The sequence below is a fragment of the Argiope bruennichi genome, chromosome 9 (assembly GCF_947563725.1).
Source record: "Argiope bruennichi chromosome 9, qqArgBrue1.1, whole genome shotgun sequence".
In the NCBI taxonomy this organism is placed as follows: Eukaryota; Metazoa; Arthropoda; class Arachnida; order Araneae; family Araneidae; genus Argiope; species Argiope bruennichi.
In genome coordinates this window covers 58,818,723-58,839,643 of record NC_079159.1, presented here as the reverse complement: position 1 = coordinate 58,839,643, position 20,921 = coordinate 58,818,723, and the positions used below count along the sequence as shown (strand labels likewise).

Sequence of the window (20,921 nt, the reverse complement as noted above, 5' to 3'; positions counted from 1 at the left end):
TCCATCAGTCAGAGGAGTAATATGTCATGAAAATAATTGAAGAAAGGGAATCCCGAAAGAGAAATCCTAACTGCACTTCATTTTTCTTTCTTGATATTTGACAGGAAGATTCCAGAGAAAATGTTTGTGAGGAAAATGAAAATGTTTTAAATGCGCATTTTAAAATGAAACACACAGTGTAAACATTTGATCCTACGATACGAAAAATAAGTTTTATAAAAAAGCCACTTAATAAATTTCATACGAAACGGGACACCTTTATGTTTTTGTTAGTGTATAAAACATACTGTCGTTACGAGCGAAAAATAGTGAATATTTCAAGAATATTGCTTGTTTGTTCCATTAAAGCTCAAATTAAGCAAAATGAAAATTTCGCCTTTGAAATGTTTAAATGAATATTTTGAAGGAAAAAAAAAAAGAAATATTTTCCTTCAGCTGATATTATTGGTTTTCGTAGCCCTTATAATATATACTTAAATAATTTCATGATTTTAAAAAAGGTAATTTTATCGGATATTTTAAAGGTAATTAAAAGTCAGATGTAATAAAATCATTCCGACTTTCACGATGTTTTCTTTCTTTATGTGTAAAATATTAATTCTTATTTAACAGCTTTACGTAACAATTCAGTGCTAAGACGCGATCAACAAATTATATTTATTCGAGTTATATCTCACCAAATTTGATAGATCACAAAATTAAAATTATGGAAAGAAGACAAAAGAAAAATGTAACGTTGCTCAAGCTTAACTTGATAATTTTTTTATCGATGTCCGGAATGGTATATGTTTGGAGGGTATTTTAATGCTTGGCGTCAATAACGTAATTAAGACAAATATATGTTTGTGACTAATGAATATTTAATAGAAAAAAATACTGAAATCATCAGAAATGTGCCTTCAATAAGTGTTGATGTACGTGTATGCTTTCGAACATAAATATGTTTGTGTGTCTGATGACACTCTGCAAGACAGACTATAGATCTACAAAGTTTGGAACATGCATACTTCGGAGAAATCAAATAAGTACGTTGGGGAAAATTGCTTTCAAAATTTTAATTAATTAAAACTTTGCACAATTTTGACATTTTTGCGCGGAAGAATGTTAATTCACAAAAATGCATCTTGAAGAATTTGAAATAGAGAAAGTGGTTCTTAAATTATATCAGTTTAATTATTGTGCAATCTTTTTCCTAACTTTTGATCATTTTAAGAGTATTTTTGTGCTTAGTTGTTAATGATAATTCCGGTTGTTACAATGAAATCCAAACTGTTTTCATTGCTCCTTAATATACTTAATCTCATTAGTTTCTTTCAGTGTTAGAAGCTAAAAATAGAAGGTTAAGCACACTATTTGTGTAATTAATAAGAAAGAAGAATAACATTTACCACGAAAGACAAGATTGAATTTAATGCTAGCTATCAGGGCAATAATATTTTTAATGTCACTATGTTGTTATGGAGCTCAATGCCATTAAAAAGTTTCATGTACTCAATAAACAAAACATAAGCCATTCCGCTACATGATTTTATAAACATCACAATTTGATGCTTAAAAATATTTTATCTAGAAGAACAGAAATGTCAAGACATGCATAAGAGATTTAATAAAAATTTTAAACAATCAATGTTAATGAAGAACTATTGGGCCAGCCAAAGGAAACGAATTTAAAAGAAAGAATAGAAATTTTTCCTTAGTAACTCATCCCAAATAGATATTAGCTATGCATGTCACTCAATGATATAAATGAAAGATAATCTATTCTTTTGTATTCTAGAAATATGATTTAATTTAATTTAGTGCTTCTTTCCTTTTAGAATAATACAATTAAAAATTACTGCGAATTTAGTATAATACAATTTGGGAAATTACTTGGCGAAAAATCCCTTTTACTCTTCTTCTTCTTTATCTATTCGAAAATTTCTATTATACATTCATCCATCACTGTACATTTCTGTCATCGAAAAGATTCTAGAAAGTTAAATTGAAAAGAAAGCCCAAAGTTTATTTTCTTTCTGTTCTGTTAGCAGACATTTGGCGGGAAAATCCGAAAGAAAAATTCTTTGAACAAAATGCATTGAAAACTTTATACATCAGTTACATTAAAAGGAATATCTTAATCTAAATCCATCTCTTTATTCATTGCGCTTACCAATCAGGAAAAAGGTGGGAAATTACTTGGCGAAAAATCCCTTTTGCTCTTCTTATTCCTTATCTATTCGAAAATTTCTATTATACATTTATCCATCACTGTACATTTCTGTCATCGAAACGATTCTAGAAAGTTAAATTGAAAAGAAAGCTCAAAGTTTATTTTCTTTCTGTTCTGTTAGCAGACATTTGGCGGGAAAATCCGAAAGAAAAATTCTTTGAACAAAATGCATTGAAAACTTTATACATCAGTTACATTAAAAGGAATATCTTAATCTAAATCCATCTCTTTATTCATTGCGCTTACCAATCAGGAAAAAGGTGGGAAATTACTTGGCGAAAAATCCCTTTTGCTCTTCTTATTCCTTATCTATTCGAAAATTTCTATTATACATTTATCCATCACTGTACATTTCTGTCATCGAAACGATTCTAGAAAGTTAAATTGAAAAGAAAGCTCAAAGTTTATTTTCTTTCTGTTCTGTTAGCAGACATTTGGCGGGAAAATCCGAAAGAAAAATTCTTTGAACAAAATGCATTGAAAACTTTATACATCAGTTACATTAAAAGGAATATCTTAATCTAAATCCATCTCTTTATTCATTGCGCTTACCAATCAGGAAAAAGGTGGGAAATTACTTGGCGAAAAATCCCTTTTGCTCTTCTTATTCCTTATCTATTCGAAAATTTCTATTATACATTTATCCATCACTGTACATTTCTGTCATCGAAACGATTCTAGAAAGTTAAATTGAAAAGAAAGCTCAAAGTTTATTTTCTTTCTGTTCTGTTAGCAGACATTTGGCGGGAAAATACGAAAGAAAAATTCGTTGAACAAAATGCATTGAAAACTTTATGCATCAGCAACATATGCAGATACAATTGTTGTAGCTTAAGATTGAAAAGAGGATAAGCATTTTCGCCGCAATATTTAAAAGTTGCTGGAGGAAAGAATTTCTTATTTTGTTTGGTGATAATCAAAATAAATTAAAGTGAAAGCGGATATTTTTTTTTTCTTTTTTGAAATTGCAATCTCAAAGAATTAATATTTTCAATTCTTTCAACGAATAATATCAGTCTTGAGAAACAATTTATTTGTATTTTCTTTTTTATTAAAATTATGAACATTTGTTTTTATAGGATAGAAAATTATTTTTTTTCATCCCATATTTTGTTACTAAATTTTAACAAGCCATTTATGTATTTAAAGTAAATATACACAATTCTAAGATTTCCGATGATTAATTAATATATAATGAAGAGTAAAATGCTTCATTATGAATTTCATTAGAGAAAATAAGGCTTATTTAATGTTTATATTTTTTTTCAATTATTTCTAAATTGATTTATATAATAAAACATGGAAATTAATTTCTTTTGAAACACTTAACTGGGTATTTCAAATACTGAAAATAAAATTGTTTGGCGTGCTTTTGCATAGTAACCCCATCTCTATTTTGATAGATTTAAATGTAATAAAATGATTTTTTTTTTTCCTATCATTGCTTTTAGTAAAACAGATTCCTTATTATTATTCTCTCTATAACGGTGAATCAATTTTGGCTTTAATCAAAAAGGCTTATTTTATAAACCATATTTTAAATAGAAAATATTATACTCTAAAATTACTAGGCTTCTTCAGTTTGTATACTAGCTGATTTCTAATTGAAAATACATTTAACCCTTTGAGCTTAGAGAAGTAATTCGATGCATAATAATTTCACCTATTACAAAGGCTTCTTTATTGATCCGAAAAATATATATAATTGTTTTAAATTGAATTCCCCCGTTTAGTTAATTTGTATCTTATTACTACTCTGCAGGTATCTTTAACTATCAAAATTAAATAAATAAATAAAACGTCAAAATGATGCATCATCTTGAATGGTAAATCCGAGTCACCATCCGAATGCAAAGGGTTAAATTATTTTTTTTGAAAGTTAATTAATTTTCCATAAAAATTAATTTTTCAGTTGTACTACCTCAAAACCTTTCAGTCAGCTATATAACTAAAATACAAACCAAGGTTTGTTTGTTCCACAAACAAAGTGCGCTTAATTTTGCTCTTTTCTAATATATTAGAACAATGACCTGTCTTTGGAAGAATTCCTTAACTCACATCTTTCGTTTTGTCTGTTTCTCTGACCAATCAAACGTTGATCAGGAAATGCTGTCAAGACCACTCTTTCCGATCTTGTCTGTTTCTTTTCTTGCTCTCAAAAAATACCAGCATGTCATGGTAAAGATTTGGCATTGAAATGTTTCTAGAAAAGGCCAGAAAACAAACCTAACCCAACTTTATTTTACCTCGATCTTCTTATCTAACTTTTGACAGGAGGAATAAAAAAAAATTCGAGAAAAATGAAGAAAACTTTGACAGAGCATTTTAGGACAGGCACTTTTTGATTCTTGACATTACAAACTTTATTTATTGGCGACATCGTGGCATAAAGATTTATAGTGAATTCGCTATGTCAGCACCAAAGCGGATGATGTTTTTGTTGTTGACTATTTTTGTTGTAGTTATGTGAATTAGAATACACATTTGATTCTTAGATGTCCGGAATAAATAAGTAAAATCGAAATCAACATTTATGCGATTCTCAAGGACATTAAAAAAAATTTTTACCATTAAATAATCTTAATTTTGTTTTTCTATATTTTAAGTAATAAGCTATAAAGACATTGTATCTATTAATATTCTTCATATTAGAAATTCCTGAGTAGTATTCAAAATTGGGATACATTCTATCAAATTTTAAGCTTAGATGTGCTTTAAAAAACATACTAAAATCTAAATTTTTTCACATAAGAAATGATTATTTACAAGATTGTTTCCCTTATAATTCAATGAATATTTAACTTACGAAATTAATATTAATACATAAATTATTTATTTATCATTTTATTATGTTTGTACAAAAAGAAATGCACTTATAATATCAAATAATTTTAAAGTGTTTCTTAAGATTCTCTTTTTGAGCCAAATGAACTAAATTTTATTGTTTAAACAAAGTATTAACTGAGCTGCTTATATAACATCATAAAATGAAATCATGGTTTTCAGCTTTCGTAGATTTTTCATTCGAAATATCTATATCGAATTTCTATAAAAGTATACTAGGTTTTTTTTATTCAAAATTTAAGTTTAGTTACAATATTAGGATACTGTTCTCAAACTTGAAACAATTAATAAATATGTATATGGATATAGTGTATCACATTCAATTTGATGTAATAAATAAGCTAGCAGCTAATTTTACATAATTAATATTATTTCTGGAAAGACAAATCAAATTTATGGTACATAATTTGAAAATTTTATTTGAGATTTTTTTAAAGTCTTTTTAAACTTTTCACCATAATTTGGTTTTAATTATAACAAACTAATTGAAACCAAATTATGTAAAGATTCTTCTAAATCATATTAAATAAATAAAAGAGTTTTGGATAATTTCAGTTCGTATTAAGTAGAATTTGTCTTTTATCCAGTTTTTCAAATAACATTGTACATGAAATTATGTTTTTACTTATTTAAATATCTCCAAATTCTTGATAAAATATGCCTTTTTTAAATTTTTATTTCTAAAATGGTTTTAGAAACACCTTAACTTCAAACAGAAGGGACATTTCCTTAAATTGAAATTAACGAATTAGAAAATGTTCCAAAGTGCATCAGTTTTATTCCATAAAGACGTAAACTTAGGAATTGCCTTTTAAAGAACAATATAATTTATCTTCCTCCTTTATCTGCCTTTGTACGGAGTAAATCATGTTTCATTTCCTTTCGTGCATATATTAATAGCATTTTCTTCGTATTATTTAGACTTTATTTCTGTGTGTTTGCTTACATATATTTGCATTTACACTCTTATGCTTTGTATTTTAAATATTTTATTTTTATTTGATCATTAATCTCCAATTGTATTAAAAACATTTACTATTTGCTTCTGTTAGTATGTGTGCAATTTAATTTTATTTTTGGTTTGCACTTGTTCATTTTCTTGTTCTCCCAATTTTTCTTTGCCTGCGTCCCTTATATTTGAAATTTCTTCCGCTATCAATTGTATACTGACTGACATCTGTAAGCCTTGTAGTATATTTTTTGGCACACAAGGACTTTACACATCGTCGAATTAAAAAAAAAATATCTTTAATTCTTGAAAGCAAAATAAGATAAATTTTAAATTGCAACTGTAAGTAACTTTACAAACGGCATTAAGGTGTATGTACACACTTGAAACTTCGAAAATCCTTCAAAATATCGAATATTTTTTTATTCCTTAATAATGTTTTCTGATCCTTTAGCTTTCAAACGATACTAAAATGTTGTCCATATTCGGAATATTTCTCGAGTTATAATTATTTTTCTTGAGGTGCTTTCATTAAAAACCCTAGTTACGGTGTTTATAAAACTCATTTTATGAAGAATGATATTTTCCCACTATGTTGCTTCATTCAAACAATCATAACTCAACAAGAAATTAACCAAATACATCTATTTATATATCAAAATAATCTGTATGAAATAGTGGATGTTTTGTGCCTCAATCAAAGTTATATTTATAGAAATAAATTTTTTATAGCTATTTGAAAGTTAAAATTACAGAAAAAATCTCGTTTTTTCTATTCATCGTTGATGAAAAAATTGTTTAAAAAAAACTATACATTTTTATAACTTGATTGAGGCAGACAACATGAAGATTAATATTAGGCATAATTTCCAATTAGAATTATGTGTCTGTGCAAATTAGCATTTAAGATATTATGTTTCAAAAAATAGACTAATTAGCTCATTAAATATTAATTAATTAATTAATAATTAGTGTAGTATGGTTTTTTCTCACTGAAATGAGTTTAAACATATATTAATGACCTACTATGAAAAAACTGGACTTTTAAAGTTAAAATTTTAAAAAAAAATCTTCAAGTGTGTACGTACACCTTAATCAGAATTTAAATTTGTAATAATATCTTGCAAAATTTAATTTATATGCTTAAGGAAATCGCAATTATCTATTTTTCAAGAGAAATATATATTTTTGTAACGTTGCATGTATTCATAAGGGCTTGAATAAATACAGTTTTATATTAATTTATGACCTATCCTCTTAAAATTGATTCAGTATAATTGAATTAAAAAGAAATTTTCCTCCTACATAGATTGTTTATAATATTAACACAGAACGTATTCAATAAAATTAATTATTAAAATACCCATATTAAAAGGTCAAGAGGCTTTGACGCAGATATAATTATATAGATTTCCTCTGGTGAATTTTATGCTAAAGGAATGGTGGAATTAAATCGTCCCTTCTTTTGTTATTGCAAGCGCATAAATCATTCTTTACAGCTCTGGAAATTATCAGTTTCCAAGATCTTTGTAATTAATGATATCCTGCACCAGAGCTTCCTTCCGCAATTAATTAAAGTAGTAAGTAACTGAAGCAAGTGCGAGATGGGATTGTTACCTTTGTGATATTATTTCCTGGATTTTAGATGAATGAAAAAATATTTTTATGAAATTATGAAATGAGCTAGAGGTATTTAATTTTCATGGTAATTAATTTTATTTGTTAAATAATGATTAATGAATGCATTTGAATTAAATTTAAAATTTCTTATTGGTTCATTAAACTAGCAGAAAGATTCAAAAAGATGAAATTTTATATTCGTAATGACTAAAATGTTTTGATATTCTGAACGCTGAAATAAATAATAAAAAGTACAAAAGAAAATCTAATTAATGATAACTTTTTTGTAAATATGCTATACTGTATATAAGCCTTTAAAAACGGAGTCCATACAATATATTTATTAATTCTTGTTTTTACACCATATTAAAAGTATTTAAATAAACAGAGTTGTGCAATCACAGTTAGTTCATTTTAATACGTAATATTAGTTTAATTTTACGTGTTTCCCAATTACACATTCAAATCTAAATATGAATTTTGACAACTGAATAGTCGGAAGAAAAGTTGTTTTATGGCTTCAATATTTTCATTGCGAATAGTAATAGAGATTAAATTGTGATTCGTTTTTTATTTCATTTTCTTATTCATATACCCAATTATTAAATCTAAGAATATTCTTTAAATTATAATTGGATAAATTTGTTTTCCAGAGCATAATTGTAAATAAGAATTAATTTTTACAATTCCAGGTGCGCATTGACCAATAACAGGTAGCTATTACTTCTTTTACTAACGTTCCTTATTTATTAGCATAACAGTATTATCCCTTTAGATTTCCTCGATAATTTTTAAATCATTCGAAATCATTTGTAGATTTTTATCTCCGAATTTGAAAAATTGAAATTTAAATAATAAAATTAGTTATCTTTAGATTAAAAAACATATTTTATGATGAGTAATGACTTTAAGGTCAATCAGAAAGACGCATTTACCTTATACCGAGGTTATGAGGGCTCTTCATGGAGTTACTTTATGCAGAGATCAGAATTTGTTCACAAAGTTGCGAAATCTAGCTAAATATACTTCTCCTATTCAAAAATCGAAAGTTCTTTTTTAATTATAATAGTAATACGTAGTTCTTTGTATTAAAAATAAATACTAATTAATTTTAAGTAGAAATTCTTCCACCTCAACTGTAGAATGAAAAATTTAAATAAACACTTAGATACTACTTGAAAACCATTACGCAATTTTAATTTTTGTGTAAAATAAACTCTATAAAAATTATTATCGATAATTTCGCACATTAAATGACGGATATTTTTGTATTAAACAAAAATAAAACAATTTCTTATACAAACAAATAAATCTCACTGAACGAAAACGGAATAAATTTTGAATTCCTCATGTCATCTATCATAGGATAAGACATGTTTTGAAATGTAAATACCGATACTCGAGGAAGGATCTTTCGAGAGTGGTTCCTTTTTCAAAAAGCTAGGTAAACTTTCTGAAATACTTTAGAAATCAAATGTGAAGATTCAAATTTGATTTTGCAAAATCAAATGTGAAGATTCAGGCTTAAGATACATTCGAAACACGTACTATTCTATGAGAATTTAAGTAAAATAAAATTAGCGAAAGAAAGTTCCTGTTCGCTTGTGATAAAGAAATTACGGATTTAAGAATCAAGAGATTTACTTTTATCGAGAATAGTTTTCAAAAGTTTTTAATTTCGATTCCATTGAAATTGAAATAGCTAGAGAAACATAATAAATTATTCAATTACCAAAGTAATATAGCAATTAAAGAAAACGAGAATATTGTGTATGCATTTGCATGTAGGACTAAAACCATGTTGTTTGCATTAAGTAATGCATCATCACTCAAGATTTCAAAATAATTAAAAATAATTCTCAAAAAACCAATTGCATTCATTTCTGCATACTAATTTCATAATGAAATTCAAGATTGAATTTATAATATTTCTTGATGTGAATCAGAATCTAATTGAAAAGATCAAATAATCATGCATAGTTTATACATATACTTTTTCTAGAAAGAAAAGCATGTTAAGGATGATAAGATGAAAGTTTATAGATGACAGTTTTCACATAAAGCTCTAAAGGTTTCTATTAATGGAATAAATAATTACTTCTATTTATTCAGAGAAAGCGAAATAAAAAAAATTAATGAATCCTGAAATCCTGTATTGTGTTATTAGAATATAATACAATTTAAGCCTTGAATATTCTTTCTGGATTTATTATTTATACTGAATTTACAAATAAGTCAAATAAGTTAACTGTATCACTGTTGTTGAAAATAAAACAAAATTCAAATATAAAGTTGCCGAAAGTTAGCTCATGCTATATGTAGTAACTTAACATTTAATATTAATAACTCAAAAAATTATCATAGCTCTCCATTTATATTATAGAAGCTGGATAATGTGTATTAAATGTCCTTGTATTTGTGTCGGTATTATATGTGTCTCTATTTAAATACATATATCCTTAAGACATATATATTTGTATAAACAAGGTCAAAAATTATTTTCTTATAAGGAAATTAGTTATTTAAGAAATTTTGATGAAAGAAAATTTATTAAATTGACAAAGTAAATAATGGGGGCAATAAATAAAGACACGTAAGCACAACGCGCGTAACGCGCCTTTATAAATAGGAAATATAAAAGTATATATTAAGACAATTTAATTACTACGGAACTTTTACGTTTCTATTTAATTGAAAATATATCTAGGTTTTCATTTATCTGTAAAATATGTTGAAATATTTCAAATAGCTAGCGTTAAATGTTTGGTACTATAATTCATAATTGACTTAGTTTTAAATTAAACTTTTGACTTTAATTTCTGAAATTTCGTAACATATTGCTTCATGTCTTTTTCTTTTCTTTTTAATAATTTGATTAATTTATTTATTTGTAGGTGAATCTCAAATACTCTTCGTGGGCCACAAATATACAAAAAGCAACTTACAGAAGTAAAAAAAAAAAAAACTTTTCCAAATCAGTTCCTAAACGCAAGTTTAAAGGCAATGAAAGATTTAAAAAAAAGATTAATGAAAGTAACTAAAATATAGCAAAATATAAATGCAAGATACATATAAAAGAAACATAAAACAAAACAAAAATACCAGTATGCAACAAGCCATACACCATTGCAAACTGTATTCCACAAAGAATTAAAAAGTCAAAACTGAAATTTTGGAAGTAACATTTTAAAAAAGAAAACATATACACAAATTAAAAAAAAAAAATACGCACAGCAAAATTCAGAGTGAAAAAATAATAAAGGAGGGACAAATGTAAAAAAAGACATAGATATAAACAAAATAAAACTGTAAGTAGAAATAATATTGAGTATAAAAGTTTAATAATAGATACAAAAATTCTGCTCTATAATATAAATTATCTATATTTAAGAATTGGCAAACAATGCAAATGATAAGTAAAAGGACGCATTTGAAAATGAAATCAGAGTGTCTGGTCAAATTTTTGTTGAAATGAGCAGTTTTTGCTGAAGAATTTTCTACCAATCCTGCGAATATGATCCCAGTCTTACATTTCTCTTAAGGAGCATATGTTACTTATCTATCGATGGAAACATTTTAGGTATTGTCCTATTAAGATATCAAATGTCATAAATAAAATATTGACAAGTATTTTTCACCAATAAGGCTTATTAATTATTAAATATATTATAGCATTGTTAGATGTAACGTCTTATCGAAACAGGACTTAAGTGCTGTCATAAAATTTAACTCTTTAATACAAGAATAACGTTTTGGGGAGATGAACCCTCTCTCTAAGCTCCTACAGCTGCAAGAATGTGATAAAACTTCCTTCCAACTAAGCTGTCTATATTGTTCAAGTTGAAACTCAGGCTAAAGTTCGCTGTCTCCATATTAACAAGTAAAGTTTTAAATCTTAACACTCAAATTGAAAAACAGAAAAAAGCACGATAAAGTAGGCAACAGAGTTTTTTTTTTGTTAGTTTTTGTTAGTAAGATTGTACTTTTTCAAAAGCAGTTTATGAATGTTCCTTTCAAATTGAAACTTATTGTGGAGTATAGTATGGAGCCTTCTGTGGAGTATAGACATAATATTTATAGCAATAAATATTCTATGAAATTTATGGAAAGAATATTTTAGGAAATTAAGAATTTTTTTTTTCTGTATTCCAAAACCACTCCAATACTCTAAAAATAAACTAATCTTCCAGCTAGAATTAAATATATATGATCATTCATATGTTTAGTATTTTGAAGGAGATTTTGAGAAAAGCTTTCAAAAGATTAGATATATTGGCCGTCTTTTGTGATCAACTGTCCAGTCTAGAATATGGGTGGTGTAGAGTTTCAGTTCAATCTCTTCTGCATAATTTGATACTTATGGTTCCCTCAACAAATTATTTTTTAAATATCAAATTGTGACAGGTGTTGAAACTTTATTTTAATACATTGCATTTTTATAAAATTTTGTTCAGGAATTATCTTAAAGTAATCAAATCCCATGGCATCACAATGCTGCTAATAACTGTTTTATTAACCAAATGCAAAACCCACGTTATCTTTTGCGTTGGTTCACTTTTTGATTGTTCAGCAACGTATAGCCTTTTTTCTTTAGATTTTAACGGATAAAATCAAACAACTACATATATTTAATGAGATAATAAAAGAAAATATTTAAAGAAATGTTTAAATTTAGAACAAAATATTGATAACTGAATTGGCGTCGTAAACAATATAATATACTAAATATTGAAATTTTATAAGAACATTTCGTGAAACAATATTTTTAAAGGTATCGTTGAAACTCCTCAAAGTCTAGAGTAATTTTTAATTACATTAAATTTTAAATAAATTATGAAAAGTCCATTCCAAGATTCAAATTCCTACCTACGAAAGTGTATTTTAGCTAAGATAGGTAGTTCTAGGTCAAATGGTTTGTCCTGTAGAGAATCATTATACGTACAGCCCCATATATTCTCTTTTATATTTGATTTAACCACATCTGCAACTTTTGTTTAAAATCTCAGCATACTGTTTCCCTGGTATACTTTCGGTATTAAAGGAAACAGTTATACTAGGCAGTCGAGAATCTATCTCATATAAAGCAACCTGTTCCCTTTTGCTAATTGAAATCCTAGAACAACGTAACGAAAACGCTTCATTATTTTAAATACTTGAAAAAGGGGCTTCTTTGATAAACTTCAATAGTTAAAAATGACTATTGACATTTTATGAGCAGGTGCTTTAGAAATAATTTCAAACTAATCAAATGATTGGAATATATTCAATGCTTCTTATTAAATATATTCAAAGTTTCTTATCCTGTTATTTAAAATTTAAAAAATATATATGTTATTAAATATATACAATTTTTATTCTATTATTTAAAATTTAAAAAATATATATGTTATTAAATATATACAATTTTTATTCTATTATTTAAAATTTAAAATTAAAAAAAATGTTTCCTATTAAATATATTCAACGTTTCTTATTCTATTATTTAAAATTTAATTTTTTTATTAAATGCATTCGATGTTTCTTATTCTATTATTTAAAATTTCAAGACAGATTTTTCTCTGGTATATTTTCTTCTGGTACTGAATTAACTGGTATTCTGGTACTGAATGAACAATTACCATGCTTTCGAGAATATTCCATAGAAAGCAACTTGTTTCTCTTCATTATTTGAAATCTTTAGAAGCAGTAACGAAAACGCTTCTTTATTTGAAATACGTAGGAAAAAAATGCTTCTTTCATAAAAATCAAGAATGATTACTGATGTATTGTGATCAAATATTTCGGAAATAATTTCAAATTAATCAAATATTTGGAATACAATCAATGATTCTACTTTTACACTGTATGTACATTTTCCTAAAATTATGAATTTAATATTCTGGGTTAATGATAGTTTTTAGAAATAGGAGAAAAAATTCTTTTGTAAAGTAAACCTTTCAAAATTATGATTCCCAATATTTAAGAAAAAGACAAAAATTTTCAAATGACTGGCTTCATCTGTGATTAGTTTAGAAATATATGGTAGCATCTCAATAATCCACAAAAGTTTTCAGATATCTGATCTAAGATGGAAATTATCAATGACGTCTTTATGCCTAAACATGTCATGAACTAATTGACTGCAACTGAGAACATGTCTTGAACTATTTGACTGCTGCTGAGAACATGTCTTGAACTACTTGACTCAGAAGGCATATAAGAATAGGTTTCTGGAAGTTAGCTCAGTTTTATAATTCAGGCATTGGGTGAAGAACCTGAAAATGAATGATACGCGTATAATACATATTAAGAGAAAGCTACAAGCAAATTGTATTATTGCTGTTTCTTGCAAATATTCAATTCAATTTTTATGTGATCATTTTACTATACAAAATTTCAAAATATCTTAACTTTAGCAATTTTATTAATTTTCAAATTTAGATTCATATTTGACTTAAATTTCTAATTTTACTTATATTTAAAGTTCGATTTTAATATTAATGTATGAATCTTCTATTTCAATAAACGCATGCGCGCACACGCGCATATCTACATAAAGAATAATTTGGCGGAACGTCGCCAAATGTTATTCTGAAGTAAAAAAAGATTGATAAAATGTTAGTTAATAAGGAAGATAAGTCTTGCAAACTTTTAATCAGATGATGTCTCGGGATTAACTTGGAAGTACTCTGCAAGAATGTTCGCCTACCAAATGATGCACTATGCAATTCCAATAGAAACTTTCGATATCATAAAATGAAACCTATTCTTCTACTGTTTGCCAAGACCATGTCTTGGGCTCATCTATTCTCTCATTAGGAAAGCGCACATTTCAGGAAAGAAAACGAAAACCATTTATGCCCAGTAAGAACAAAAAAAGAAGCAGGTCACAATCATCATTCCTTTTTATCTCTTCTTCTGCACGTGCCTCGCTTTCTTTCACGACGAGAGGGATCAGAGAAAGTAACAAATCTCCCTTCTGATTGGATCCGAGTGATGTGAGTAAGTATTTGAGCTTCAAATGCGCTGGGAAGTTCTAATACCGATCCTTCGTTCTACTCAGTTGAATTTTTTTACTCAGTTCTTCTATTAACTTAATTAATTTTTCTTAACATATGATCTTAAATTATTTTGTTTCGTGCGGTCTCGATCATAAGAAGCAACAATTCAAGAAAAAATCATATGGCAGAATAAATCATTCCTATGAATATTTATATAGTTATATTCACCCTTTAAAGGGCCATTTTTTTCTAGTCATATTATGTTAAAATATTTTTAGGCTTGAAATTAGAATAAGAAAAGGGATTCATTTAGCTTATTAGATAAATTTAATTTGATAAATTAATTAATTTGGTTAATTAATAATTAAGTAACAAATCAAGACGCATCATTTTGTCTGAGATAAAGAACTGAAGCATCTAAGTTTCTGACTTACTAAAAAAATTTGTCAGAACTTAAGAGAACCTACATAATTTCATACAAAGATTGATAAATTTGGTGGAAAGCATACTTCCCAAGGCCCTAGAAAGGGTTAAAGAAGTAATAGTTATTTTCATAGAAGAAATGCAAAAATTATAGGTAATGCAATTTTAATAAGATAAAGAGAAATAATGTCATGTTCGTTTAATTGTCTTATTTCATTGATGAGTTAACCAATTACTGTTTTTGAAGAGTATACTCGACATGGAAAAAATACAACATTTTGCCGTTATGATGAGTTTATCCGTCAGGAATCCATTTGAATTACAACTTTAGTAAAAAATGAAACATATTCTTAAATTTCAAGATGTTTAAAATATTTTGAGGTCAAGTCGAAATCAAAGGAACAAATAAATGATTATTAATATTTATTATCAAAACTCCCACATATAATACGAATTGTTCCACTATGCGTTGTACTATGCTTTGCAAAATACCATTCTCTAAAAGCAAAATTAAATAATAAATTATTGTTTTTATTTCTTTTCTAATACTGAATATACAAAAAAATATTTGTTTGTTTAAGTAACTAAATTAAGGGGGCTATTGAAATAAAAAAAGTCATTTCATTACAACATAATTTCATATTATGCATACTATGTGTTTGAAGAGTATATTCGTCATCGCTAAAATTTTGAGATAAAATTTAGGTACGCATTTTCCGAAGAAGTCGAAACAGTCAGTTGGTAAATCTTTAAATTTCTTTTGCTGATATAATAACACTTATAATAATTTGCTGTCGAACCCATGGTTAAATTCCTCAAAATAAAACGCAGTTATTATTAAATAAAATTAGCTGCGGGGACAGAATTGTTCTGTATATATTGTCTGAATAAAAAATGAGTTATATGTATTTTAAGCCTGAAATGACCTTGGAACCCAATATTTATATCAGTAAAATTACGTCTGGAGTATTAAAGATTAATATACATTTAAATGTTAATCCTAAGTCTACTTTTTTAAAAATTAGAACAGAATAATTTTTAATGGAATCCAATATGCAGAAAGCGAATAATGAGAAAAGTAATTAATTGACAGTAGCTTATATGAAAATTGAATGAAATTCTATTTCGAAAATTTTGAACTACATTCTCTATTAATAATAAATTATTAATAAATATTGAGGTTCTAAAATTAAACTAGAAGCTTGATTATTTTCGTTTAGAAACATTACAGAGGAAATATATTTGCAAATGGCTTAGCACGTATCATTTTTAATGAAACAAATTGTAAATTCCTTAATACATAAAGTTTTTCATCAATTAGCAATTTGCTTCGCATGTATAATTTTTCATGAAACAAATTACAGATTATTTGTCATGTATAATGTTTGATGAAAGTGTTGAGAAAAGCTATGATAAGTGATTCGTACAGGGAAAAGTTCATAATATAGCAAATTTATGATCCTACAGCATATTTTTTTAACCTGCTTTAGAATATTCTTTGCTTATTGTACGTTTGGTATTATAGTGATAATGCATTAAAATCTCATTTCTCCGATGAAATTTCATGCGAGGAAAATTCAAATGATTTCGTAAATTTGTCCATTATCCTGAGGTCTATTTATTGATATTTCCCTTTCTTATTGCATCACTTCATGCGTGAAGAATGGTGTGTTCTCATTAATAAAAAAATTTAAAAAATAGAGGTGGAAGAGTTAATATTGAAATGTTGTCCCTGAAGAGCAACATTTGGTAATAAACACCAAAACAATTTATAATAAGTGATAACTATGATTAAAAGAATGATTTTATCATTTGCCATCAGTTGCGTATGACAAATGACAAATTTTTCACAAAATTGTCTTTAAATAAAAGCTAAATAAAGTTTTAATATATATATTTTTTTATTAAAAAAATAAGTAAAAGAAAATATCTAAGAAATTTTTGTTATATATTCACAAATACTCCATGATAATTAAATAAAGACAGATCGATTTAATTTCACCACTTTGAAAACAAACACTTTCCATAATAGAACGTTAAAAGCGTTTTCTACAAGGGTTGTATGCAGAAATGTGTTTCCTGATGCATTTAGAAAGATATATGATTTGTTAAACGAAAGGGTATTTATATTATTCAAATAAAGCAATTTTGTGAATCTCTCAATAGCTGCATTTATGCTTATTTCGGAATACATTATATGGCTATTGAGTAAGATCTTGCAAGTGAAATTTCAATTTAGAAATCGTCTTTTGTTTCCAAAATATGAAATCATATTTCTCATGATCGATAGTAAATAAGAAAGTATCCATGAAAATTATTGGAATATGAAGCAGCGAGGATCTACATCTCCTTTTTGTTACTTATTTCTTCACAGAAGATTTGTGATTATGTTTAACAGCCGTGAACAGACATATACGGAAGACACACATATAGGCATAAGTTGAAACATATACTTACAGACAGACAAAAGTAGAAACATATACTTTCTTCCAACAACGTGAAAATGATGGAAAATCCTTCCCCCTTTCTGTATATTCCCGATAAAAAAATTATATTTTGAATTTAATGTGATTTCTAGCAAAAATAAAGAAATATATTTTTCTTTAAATCTTCAACTGTCATACAGTCGTGAGTATAATAAATAAATTAAACATTTTTCTGTTGGAATTTTTATATTTTAATTATGCTATGTAGATTACATGGAAATTATTTTGTTGGAAAGTCGGGAACTCAATGCTTGGATTTACTCTCAACTTTTGACAAATTAAAAGCGGATAGGTAGTAAATGTTGTGAAAAATAAGTCACCTTGTCTAATATATGGTTTCATTTTTATATAGTAAATTTTATTAAAAAGTGCAGTTTTAATATGAATATCAGTTGTTGGCACGAGTTGGTAACTTTTTCTTTTAAGTCATTAGTAAAAAGTGTCACCTTCTTCCAAAAGAAAAAAATCCTTCTAGTTACTAGTTTCTAATTTATCAGTACAGCGACATCGATTATGAAGTTAATTGGAATCTTTAAAACAATTAAGAACTTTTTAAAAGATTTATGAAGAGAAGATTTCTGAAAGGTGAAAATTCTCAAAAAAGAAAAATAATATCTTTAATCAATTGAAGTTAATCAGGAATCGAGATGAAAGAAATGCACTTTAATATGATTAAATCTATTTAAACGGGCTTAGTTTAGAAAACATTATTTTATATCAGAATATAAAGATGCTTCATTCCAAGAAATTCCAACCCAAGATATAGTAGTTTATATTTGAAATAAGGAAAAAAATCAAATAATTCATTATTTAGATTTCTATCATCTAATTTCAATGTAGATCATTTCCAAAGTGAAGAACAATGTGAAAATGTGCAATTGTTATTTGGTATATTTCTGGCTGAATTTGAAGTAATTGTTCTGTTATGCATTTGTATGTTCCAGGGAAGTGCATCTTCCAGTTCCATAGTCAGCAGACTGCCCAGGGAAATTTTTCCTCCCCCCAATTTCCAGGAAACTACTCTGAATCTTTGGAATGCATCTACAACTTCCAGGGTAAGGAACATGAAACACTTAAGCTCACTTTTCACGAGTTCGACTTGGAACCGCCCTTCAAAAAAGGGTAAGAGCATTTTTGACAAATCTAAATTAAAATAATATGATATATTGTTACTTAATGTAGCCTGCCATCATAAATGTATACAGCCAAAATTGCTAACCAGGCACTTTTTTAAGCATACTTATAAAACATTTAAACACCTGATATATGTCTCAATTTCATATAAGATCCTCAATTAAGGAAACATATGACTACAATGCAAGTATTCGAAATGCATATTTTTAATTAAATATTAATTAGAACAATGCATTGACTTAGAAGCACCTTAAAGAATTTGTAGCAAAGATCTCTTTCCGAGAATATCAGAACAAATTGCAAACGGTACAGCATATACATTGCAGATATTTTTTCCGATTTTCATACTGTAACGAAATAACTATTTTCTGCATTCTGTAGTATCTTGAAAATTTGTATGATGTAACACCTTTTCTCGCTGCAATTTCCCCACTGTAACAAGTCATATTCCCAAATCCCAAGACTTCATCAAGACCACTCGATTGATAAGACCAAAATGCCATTCGTCAAAATCAGCTTAACAGTTAACTGTTTCGACCTCTTCGGAAAATGCGCATCTAAATTATGTCGCAAAAATTTATTAATGGCGAGTATTCTCGCCAAACACAGAGTATATGTAATATGAAATTATGTTGCAATGAAATTACCTTTTTTTATTTCAATAGCCACATTTATTGATTTACTTAAACTAACATACACTTTTTGCATATGAATGAAAAGAAACATAAAAAAATTATTATTATAATAATTCGTTGTTAGATAATGGTATTGAGAGAAGCATGGTATAAAGCACAATAATCTTTTATTTGTTCCTTTGATTTCGGCATGGTCTCAAAATATTCTAAACATTTTGAAATTTATGAATATGCTTGAGGTTTTACTAAAATTGTAATTCAAACTTCAAATTGTCACTACTTATTACTACTGACGAATAAACTCGTCATAATGTGAAAGGATGTACTTCTCCGTAACGAATATGCAGGTCAGAAACAGTTAATTGGTCAAATCACTCCCTCGTAACTGCAATACCCCACAGAACCAACCAACCACGCTCTCACAAAAGAAAACAGAGATCAAAACCACAGGACCTAGACAATAGATACAGTTTTCTGATTCGATATACTATGTTTATATATATCATATAAATGTTTATAATTTTATTTATCAATTCTTATCATCTTTCAATTTTTTTCTCTTCAGTTAGTAATCTCTATATAATTTACCCATAGCTAATGGTGTCAAAAATATAGGAAGGTTGCATGTGTAAATATCAATATTTCTCTGCAAGTTCAAGGTATTGCCACCATTTGTTTTCAGGTATATTTTGTTCCCTCCATTTATTTATTACTTTGATGAAACATTAAAGTAGCTGTCCAGAATGTGACTCCGATGAAATTCTCTGTGTGGATCCCATGGATAGTTTATCAGATGCCACCCCCCACCCCCATTTTCCTTCCATCTTGTTCTCACTGAACCGGTTAGATAACTCAGTGTTATAGACAACATGAGGAGCAGGATGGCGTTATGTATGATTATGTTAATTCTCATGGTGTCAATAGTTTTAACAAAACTGAAAAAGACTTTATTTATTTCATCCCATTCTGCTAATAAAAAAGGCTGGAATAAACTTGAAAATCATGATGAGATTATTGCTTTTCAGGTGCTTGACTGACTATATCGATGTTTCGACTATCACCATCATCGGGAGCAAGTTCCTCGTGGGTCGATATTGTGGCGATGATATACCTGCCTCCATGCTCTTTATGAACCCTCATGCGGAGATCATCTTCAAGACGAATCTCGTCATCCACAGAAAGGGATTCCACGGAAGCTACCACTTTCAGGATGAGAGTAAATATTCTTTTTCATTCTGATATACCTAGTATAGAGAAAGTATAGTAATCGACGAAAAATTCGAACTCGAGATTTTGACGAATCTCCATCTTTTAGACCTACCTGAGTTCGAAAAATACATTTTTGGAAAATTTTTGTCTGTCTGTCTGAGACAAAGATAACTCAAACATGCTTTGAGCTTGACGAAAGAAATTTGGCCAAACCAAACACCAAACACCATTACACCAAATTTGCAGATTTCTATAAAATTGGGAGTAAAATCTGTTCAGAGGAAGTCCATCTGTCCAGCTGTGTGAATATAAGTTAACGCAATAATTACAAAACGAAGGGAGAGGGAGCTAGATAGGTAAGATTCAGTACAAAGATTCAATATCTGTGATGTAAACACACATCAAAGTTTGAGATAAAACCAACAACGG

The 20,921-nt window shown here is 27.5% G+C and overlaps 1 protein-coding gene across 1 annotated transcript in view; it reads left to right on the top strand.

The window, feature by feature from the left end:
• LOC129985354 (CUB domain-containing protein 2-like) overlaps positions 1 to 20,921 on the top strand; it is a 182,597-nt gene that overhangs the window by 127,077 nt on the left and 34,599 nt on the right. The window contains exons 3-4 of the mRNA XM_056095356.1: positions 18,459 to 18,636; positions 20,309 to 20,499. Coding sequence (XP_055951331.1) covers positions 18,459 to 18,636; positions 20,309 to 20,499 — 369 coding nt within the window. The remainder of the gene's footprint in view (positions 1 to 18,458; positions 18,637 to 20,308; positions 20,500 to 20,921) is intronic.